This window comes from Bremia lactucae, linkage group LG1 (assembly GCF_004359215.1).
Source record: "Bremia lactucae strain SF5 linkage group LG1, whole genome shotgun sequence".
NCBI lineage: Eukaryota > Oomycota > Peronosporomycetes > Peronosporales > Peronosporaceae > Bremia > Bremia lactucae.
In genome coordinates, this window is record NC_090610.1 from 3,020,715 (window position 1) to 3,029,855 (window position 9,141).

Consider the following 9,141-nt stretch of genomic DNA (forward strand, 5'->3'; position numbering starts at 1 on the left):
AGTGAAAGGTGCCCGTTTCACTTTTGGTGGAAGCCCGAATTCTTGTTGTGATTGTATGACAAATTCAACATGTGCTTAGGCCTAAGTTTAGAAAGAATATATAGACGTTTGAACCATTATTTACCTATGATGTAATGTCCCTAGTTACTACTTATACATACGAAAGTACGATTTGTTAGATAGGATTTTTTTCACGACATCTCAGCCTATTTTTTTTACTAATTCCATTTCAGAACGATTCCGCAATGTATCTTTTGTGTGCAAAAAATGTCTTAAGCCAATCACCTCGATTTTACATGAGTATAGAATGATGATTGGCAGAAAGGTTATCATGCCATTCTCAACCTCTCCCCACTGTTGTAGCAATCTTAAAGAGCAGTACCTTGTCTGGGTAATGTATAACCGGCGACAGCTGCGAGCCGTACCCGACACCAATTATGCATCACAAGCGGACCGTTGGAAAAAGGGGTTTAAACTGCAAATGCAAGAATCAGCACAACAGCAAACGGATCTTGAAAACGCGCTTGTCTCGGAGCTCTGCTCATCTGTAGGGTCCTCGTCCTTTCCACCGCGAGATGTGTTGCAGAAGCTGCTGCGCTATCTTCATACATTGGACAACGATGTGCGTACAGTCTTTTAAGGTTGATTGGTAAAGTTGTAGAACTTATTTAGCTATCGTAAATATATTCTCACAGTACATCTGCGAGCTGCTGGATGACAAATTCGAAAATCCGCTTTGGCAAGTAAAAGCCAAGGCGCTGTCCGTGCTCAGCGCGTTGCTAAGTAGTAGCGATGCAGATTTTTATAAGCAGTATTACAGCGGACGCCTGGATCTGTTCGAGGATTTGCGTAACGCCAGGAAGGATATGCTGCGGAAACGGGCTGACAAAGTTTTCGTGCTGCTTCGAGACTGCATACCTCCTGACGAAGGTACTCCTATGAATTTGATGCAAGAAATGCAGCAGGAAGAGGCTGAAGAGGCCGAGGCCGGAGAGTGTACGTTGATGCAAACGTCGCCCGTTGTGACATCGCAGCCGACGCCTCACGACTTGATGATGGGCATGAACAGCTCACCACGTAGTAGCAGCGCGCCGTTGCCAACTCCTTCGATTCAAAATGAATCTTTCTTTGGCTTTTTAGTGCAGCAACATCAGCAAGATGCTCCGACTTTGATGGCAGCTGAACCTATAACTCCTCCCGTCAGTAATTCAGCATTTGGTTTCCTCTCTGAGAATGGTGGAGAAGTGGACTTGCCTCAAACCATGAGCTTAGAATCGACCAATCCATTACCAAGTGCGCCATCGTTATCGTCTGAGTCGTCCAATTTCAGCTTTATGAATCAAATATCTCCGGATACTAGCGTCCACGCGTCTACAAGTGAGACCTCATTGTTGTCAATGGCTGCAACACCTTCTGCGTTTGCGTTTCTGGATGGCCAACAACGGCTGCCCCAGCAACAAAAGTCGGTATTTGGTGCTGCCAAGGCACAGGCCTCACGCCGATCTACTGTCTTTGATACCTCGCCGCAGCCAATGATGATTCAGTTTAGTGAGTCTGCTTTTGAAATTGATCAGGAGAAAAAACGAGTATCAGACCCGATTCATGATGCCTTTGAAGGCATGGACGCGAATGATGGCACCCAAGCATTACAAGCTTTTGACGCATACAAACCGTCATCTTACGCAAGTCATGGTAGGTGCGAGGATGATGGTGTACAAGCTATTCAATCCACTGAGCCGTTAAGAGAAGTGATTTTGGAAATTGAAGTGCCACCAGGACCCATGGGAGTAATGCTGGATCGAACGATTCCTGATATGACTGTAATCGAACGCTTTGTGCCTTTGCCACTTGGTGGCCGTGGGTATCTCGAATTGCATCCGGCTATCTGCCCAGGTTGCGCATTAATTAGTATCAATTCGATATACGTAGAGAAAAAGGGTCTTGCTGAAGTCGGTCCAATCCTAGGATCGCTCGTCGATGCACCCAAGTTATTACGTTTTAAAAAACTCATGACACAAGGCCGAACAGCAAATCCATCAACGCTTGAAGTGCCTTATATCCCGCCTCCATTGGAAGATGAAGAAGTCACTGCAGTGAATAAAGCGAACGAGTCAACTAAGTTGGAGTCCGAAGAAGATACTTATGCTGCAGAAGTTGTAAGCGGAGAGAAGTTTATGACGCAACTAAATCGATATAATTGCGGTTTAGCCGAAGTTGAGGCCAAATTGAACCAATTTATTGGTTGCGAGCATAGCGGGCAGCTTATTGGAGACCGACGCAATCAACTTGCACAGCTTCATGGCACCGTGGAGAAAATTCAAACTCAAGGCATTGACTCGGTCATTTTTGGAGAGCGTCGGCCATCTAATTACGAAGAAGTCAAACAGTTTCGATTGACTCTTGTCCGTAAAGCGGACGAGCTCGCTCGGCTAATTCAGAGTATCGCTAGTACAGAGGTTGATTCGCCGTACGAAAGTGTGACGGCATTAGACGAGGAAAAGCATCCTGCATCAGCATTTGCTTTCGTTAAAGAGGACGTAAGCCATCAAGCAAATGTTCCACCTTTCAGCATCTCACAGCAGTTCAATGAGTCGGGCTTCCGGTTTTTGAACGCGAATGCAAACCCACAGGTCGCTGATGTTTATGGTGAAAAAATTATGGTACCACCTCCGATATCTGAGCAAGCAGACAGCTCTTACGGCTTTAGCTTTCTCCGCGACAGCCCTAAGCAGCAACCAGCGATATCTAAGGATACGACTAATATATTGCCTAATTTCGACCGACTTTTAACGGATAATGCGAATCTAGCAGAGAATGTGACCAATGTGTTCGCTGGACTCAACTTGAAGGAATCTACGCAGCATCAGCAACCAATATTCGCTGGACTGAGCCTGAAAAACAATAACCAGCAAGAATCCACGAGACTCGCTCCTACTTTGCACGACAGCATGACAAAAAGCAGTCACGGCCGACCCATGGGTCTTCGTGATTTAGAGGCGTCTTTGCGCTCCACAGCTTCAATTCAACCAACCACGGGAGCTCCATTCACAGACCGAGGCCCAATTGGCTCGGAGCGAACGGACCCTTCGTTTGCATTCATATCCGCCGCAAGGTATGATAGTAGTTTAACGAGCACACAGCCAACGTCACCTACTGCATTTGGGTTTATGCGGGGAAGCAACACCTCGTCGACGACGCCAACTGAAGCTTCCTCGACTATTTCGCACTCTCATTCCGTGCTACAAGAGCCTGAGCCGTCTATGTTTTCATTTATTTCGAATTGATAGTATTTTTTTTGGCATCGGTTTAAATTCTGTCTTCATTAAATTAGAAAAAGCAAAAACTGATTGAATGAAATTCTGAATTATGCTCCCCCCGCCATCAAAGCAAAATCGCAACTCGCGCCCACTCGTTGCCATGGAGCTGTCGGCGCAGGCCGAGCGTACGTTTAAGGGCCTTTCGGACGTTAAAACACGCGTTGACCAAGCCACTCAAGAAGATGCTTCGTTTCCGGATCTTGCGGACCAGCTGAATGCACAGTCCGAGCCGCAGAATTATTTTCTAGAGCCTTATGCGTCTCAGTGGACGCCCCAGGTAGCCAAAAAGGGTTCTATTATTCCACTGCCAAGCGTGGTTGCTGCCGCATTAGATGAAGTCAAAACTCTTACGCTCTCTGGTCTATTACCAGAGATCCGCTCAGCCTGGACGTCTGTGGATGCTCGTCTTTTTCTATGGAGCTACGCCCAGCGCGGTCGCTTTGCGACCAAGGAGTTTGACCAGGCCATTGTAGCCGTCGGGCTCGTCATTCGTCCAGCTACTGGCGTATTCACATCTAAGGTCCAGCATGTGCTAGTTGTGGCCACTACGGTGGAGGTAATCTTACTGGCGGTCGTGATTGACGAAGGTCAGTCGGAGCCTCTTAATTTCAAGCTACAACCCACGAAGCTTAGTGTCAGTACTGACAAGTGCGTCGTTCGGAAAATTGTTACAACACGCTGTGGGCGTATCTTTTTTGGTGGATCCGATGGGGCACTATATGAAATTCTGTATGCACCAGACCAAAAAGCTGCTGCTGACCGCAAATCAATCCTTGGAGCAGCACTGAAAAATGTCCCTGGAGTAGGTATATCCGAAGGCTGTAGAAAAGTGGCCCATACATTTAGCTACGCACAGTATCTGCCGCGGTTCTTGGCCGGGTTAGCCAGCGCTCCTGGTAAAGTTGTGGATATATGTGTGGACCACACCCGAAACATCCTTTATATCCTTCATGACGATGCTCAATTGAGTGTCTTTGACCTAGGAACTAACGGAGAAGAGAGCAAAGCCATTTGTACGAGCCACTTGCTGACCGACGGTGCCAAGTACGCACGCGAGAATCGCCGCACGCGCGTATCGTGCCCGGACGAACGGCTGTTTCAGCCGGCCGTAGTTGGTACATCTAATTCCTTAAAGGTTGTTGCTCTTGCGACGGTGGCACCTGATGAATCAAAGATTGTGACACTCGTTGCGATTACATCAAACGGTATGCGCTTTTATTTAACGGTCTTTTCAAGACGATATGCGTATGCAGGGGCTGGCAGTCGACCTAAACGTCCGTCTAGACTCGAAATTATACACATTCGTCTACCTCCGCCAGCAATGACGTTGCGCGATGCCCCGCCATACCACGCCAAAGAAGGCATGCAGCCGGGTTATGTGCCTGGTAAGAGTCCAAGCGCCGTCCACGTTGCATTTCATCGGAAGGGTGTATTTCTATGTATTGAAGGCCGACGAGATCAGCAGGACGAACTCGTTAGCATTGCTCATGACCCTATTAGTACCACAGCTTTATCTGTACAATCGATTTTGACTGCAAGAAAGACTACGATTCGAGAATCTGTGTTTTTGGATACTTGTATTGGCAAAGTCGTGGATATCCAAGAACTCGATCCCTATTCAAGTGAGGGACCCGAGAGCACGTGGAAAGATGAAACCCAAGCCAGTGCTACTGCAAAGGAAATTAGTAGTGGCAGTAAACGCTCATTTGACGAAATGGATACTGGGATATCTGCATTTAGTGCCGCAGATAACGCCATAGTCTTTGGTGAGATGTCTCTCATGTATTCGCAACCATCGCGACACTTCTTGTGCTTAACAAGCTCAGGGATTCAAGTTTTTAAAAAGATTCGTCCACTGGATCAGCTGCATCGCGTGCTTTTACTTGCTCGTGGTCATGAACTCAAGGCTCAACTCGCGCCTTTTGTTCGTTATTTTGGAGAGATTCAGGTCATTTGTATGCTCTTTGCTTTAGCTTGTGGTGTGCAAACGGATCCGCTCGTTACGGAGATGTCAACAGCGATTTCGCTAATTGCACCGCGGCCTGGTGGCTTATCCACCATGAAAAGCGAAGATTACTTGTACACGGCTGCAGTGCAGAGCATATTTGAGCTTGCACAGGGACCACCCGATAATGTGCCATCAGAGCCTGCAACATATGCTTCAAACGGCACTACAGTCTCTTCTACTAATACGCGGGTCGTCTTGACTACGGAATTTGCCATGTCGTATCAACACGACGGTCTTGTAGCATTCGCGAGTCGTGTCCTGCGTCCACTCTGGATTCCTAAGACGCTTGGCCGACAGATTACTTCTCGTGTCGCTGATGGTGCCACGTCGACAACAACGTCGGCGAATTACGTGACGCGCTTTGAATATGTTCAGCCTCCGGAAAAATTAGACGAGATTCGCGAACTTCTTTTTCAGCTGCGACAGCTTATGGAGACTGCCGGTCCATTTGCCGTCTCAATTAAGTGTGGCGCCGCCCTCGAGAACAACCCAAGCCTGGACGGTGTGTTGGGCGAAAACGTTGAGGCTGGATTATCCCGTGTATCAGAGCTCGTGATGCGGCACCAAAAAGCACTCAGTGAGGACCAGCTCAAGCGCGAGACGCGATATAAAGCTGAACAACGATCTGTGTACTATTTGCACCAGCTAGTGCTTCGAAGTATCGAGGCAATATCACTATTACGGATTGCTCAGGAGTACAAAGTCTCGCTCGAAGAACCCCTTGCTTGCCTTAATTTCAGCGATTTAGTGACAACGACAGATGGGGCGCTAGCTGCCAAGACCATGACAAAGGCTTTAATGCGTGATCGCAACGAAAACAACCAGATTTTGATCAAGCAGCTACGTGAACAGTGTCCCATATTCTTTTCCGTGTCGGATCTGTGGCATTACCAAGGATATCGAAGCTTGTCTAATGCTAAGCTCAGCGGTTCGCCTGTTGCCCGACAAAAATTATTAAACGAGTCGCTTGAACAATTTCTAAGCTCGTGTCACATGTGGGATACGGAGGATTCCCTTGACGTGCTCCAAGGTATATGTGAAGACTACACTTTCCTTAACTATTACGAAGGTCTCGTGAAGTTGTCACTAGCGTGCGCTAAACACTTTCATGACGCTGCGGCATCGGATCTTAGCGGTGTTAAAGAAGCGTGGAAACGGCGGTGCTTTGGCTGTATCTTGCTGGCCCTGCACAAGCTTTTGGGTGAAGACACAGCGAGCGCTAGTCCACAAGCTGTCGAAGAAATGATAATGCTGGATGACGACTCGAGGACGAAGTACATTGAAGAACTATTTCACTATGCACTGACCTCAGAAGACGAGAGCTTCCACAACCTTTTGTACACGTGGCTTTATGAGCGTGGACACACGAACTTGCTGACAGCGATTCGTTCCCCGTACATCGAAGATTTCCTTAAGACAAAGGACCAGGACCTGCTTATTAAGCTCTACATGGACCAGCAGAAATACCTCGTGGCGGCCAAAATCTGGTGGGCTCGTGCTCATGAGGATACTTTGGGAGACGACGAGTATACAAATTCATTCGCTGTGGTTGTCGCTAAGAATCCCGATATTGTCAAGCGACAGTATTATGTGTCTAAGGCACTGAACTGCTTAAAAAGCTTGGAAAATGTGGGCGAAGCTTCTGAGGCCATTCAGGAAGTACGCGATGTACTGGATGTGCTTCAGTTGCATGTTCGTGTGTTAAAGGCATTGGAGCAGCAAGTGATTGAATTGGAAACGTCTTCTTTAAGCTCTGAGGAAAATTTACAGAATCGAAAGACGGACTTGCAACTCTTGACATTTAGATTGTTTGACGCGACGACGTTGTATAATCGATTTGCGCACAAGTTCGACATGTGGACAGAGTGTCTGCATATTATTCACGTGTGCAAGTCAGAAGAAGGCGATGTGATTGCAACCTTGTGGCGAAAGATAATTTTTAGTATGTTGCCTCAATCTTCTAATAATGCAGCATTTAATGCGTGGCGACTGGACCAGTGCGAGAAGGCTGGACTTCTCGCGACGTCAACGAGTTCAACTATGAATTCTTCTTTCGAAAGTGGCAACTGGATTGGCCAGATGCAGTGTAAGTTATTGCGGCTGGGCAAGTCTTTATATTGGGAAGGGGACGACCGACGTGGTGGCTCGGCTGTTGGCACGGGAGATATCGTGTTTCCCGTGGGATTTCTTGCTGATACGCTCGAGTGGGTATCGCTTTGGTATATTCGGTCGACCGGCATGGGTGCGTTTACTGGAAGCATTGCTTCGGCCGCTGCTATTGATGCCACCACATTCAATTGGGTACTTAAGCTCTTTCTAGACGTTGGTGTGCCGCACCGAGTATTGCTGAGCCATTATGATCAAGTCTACCATGAACAGCCTGACCATCTTTACCGAGAGGGTTGGACATTGCATTTGTTGCAATCAATACTGGCCATTATAAACATTTGGAAGAAGCACGCGATGTCGCCAAGAGCAGAGAAGGACCAACTCGCAGATTTTGCAGCCTACTGTCCGAACATCGTCGACCTCTGTGACGGCTTTATCACGGATTTGCGTGCTACGTCACTTGGTACGTTGCTCAACATTGCAAGATGCTATTTTGGTGTTAAAGCTAACAGCTTGAATGTAAACTCTTCTTTATTGCGTGCAGATGAAGACGGAGAGGCCACAACTTTGCTGGTTCAATTTCGCCGGGTTAAAAGTGAACTCGTAAATATTCGGACCTTCATGTAGGAATAAATAAAAGCATTTCGCTGCTTTTGGCATTTGAAATAATGGTAAAGTTACTCAGAATAAGGTGGCAGAATTTAATGTACGTTTTAATCTGTCAGTACTTGCGCTTAGATATGCACATTAAGATAACTATTGGAAGGATAAAGCAAGCTGCATGAATCCAACCATAGCAAACTTATTAAATTACGGGTGTAACGGGGTGTATCGTTACATGAAATTGACACTTAAAGATTGTTAATTAATATATTATCTAAAAGTTAGATAATATTTGGAGGATCTTACTTTACATAGTAAAATTCAGAATTCTTATCTGTAAATAGGTATAGACCATTATACCTATTTATTCCGCAGACTATCAGCTGTAGAGGTAATCAAAGAGAGTTACAGATAAGATAAAGATAAGAATTTAACTACATGTTTAGTATTAGACTATATTTTAAGTTAGCATTTACAAAGATAGAACAAGAGACACTTAATTATATTAATACAGTTTTCATTTTACCCTCTTAAGCTAGTTACCTTAAGAGAACTCTTCCTCTGCACGTACTAGTGTACGTGAAATAACGTAGGGCACCACTCGCAACTGAAGCAGCGCGAAGTGGACTTGTACTGAAGCAGTGCGAAGTGGACTTGTACTGAAGCAGAACAAGTCGTAGTGCCCCGTTATACCTGGTAGCACTTTGTAGTCCGTCCAAGGACCAAATTTCCCACATCTAACATGGACATGTTAGATGATAGTGGGAATACGCATCATGTTTCCCCTGAAAGCTACTCCTTTCTAAGTGATATAGAAAGGAGTGCGGTTGAACGAATGAGCTCGACCGTAGGAAACGATGCAATCCTGGCAATGCTGTCCAACTTAGACAGAGATGCCCTCCATTCAACCATCGCCAAGTTCATACAACATGAACTTGACGAGATGAAGGAAAAAGTAGCCTTGCTGAATCAGCAAGGCTCTCAACAGGCAGAACTGTTGAGATTACAACAGGTACAGACCCCTGTACCTGGGATGACGCAAACGCGTCGTCCCAAAACTTTTTATAGATTGGCATCTCAAAGTATAGGGGAGTCGAAGAAGAC

The 9,141-nt window shown here is 46.4% G+C and overlaps 2 protein-coding genes across 2 annotated transcripts; both read left to right on the forward strand.

The window, feature by feature from the left end:
• Positions 1–260: 260 nt before the first annotated feature.
• CCR75_007672 (uncharacterized protein) lies at positions 261–3,311 on the forward strand. Its single transcript, XM_067965730.1, has 2 exons — positions 261–622; positions 696–3,311. Exons 1-2 carry the CDS (start codon positions 308–310, stop codon positions 3,282–3,284), a joined length of 2,904 nt encoding a protein of 967 aa, XP_067823089.1. The 5' UTR covers positions 261–307; the 3' UTR covers positions 3,285–3,311.
• Positions 3,312–3,366: 55 nt separating this feature from the next.
• CCR75_007673 (uncharacterized protein) lies at positions 3,367–8,283 on the forward strand (the record flags this gene model as incomplete). The annotated part of the gene is made up of 2 exons (XM_067965731.1): positions 3,367–7,897; positions 7,979–8,283. The coding sequence occupies 2 exons, from the start codon at positions 3,367–3,369 to the stop codon at positions 8,059–8,061; spliced, it is 4,614 nt and encodes a 1,537-aa protein (XP_067823088.1). The 3' UTR covers positions 8,062–8,283.
• Positions 8,284–9,141: the final 858 nt, after the last annotated feature.

Excerpts from the sequence above, each read along its gene's own strand:
- CCR75_007672 (XM_067965730.1), top strand. The coding sequence starts at position 308 with ATGATGATTGGCAGAAAGGTTATCATGCCATTCTCAACCTCTCCCCAC. Across the intron at positions 623-695 it reads TTCATACATTGGACAACGAT|TACATCTGCGAGCTGCTGGA; the intron begins GTGCGTACAGTC and ends ATATTCTCACAG.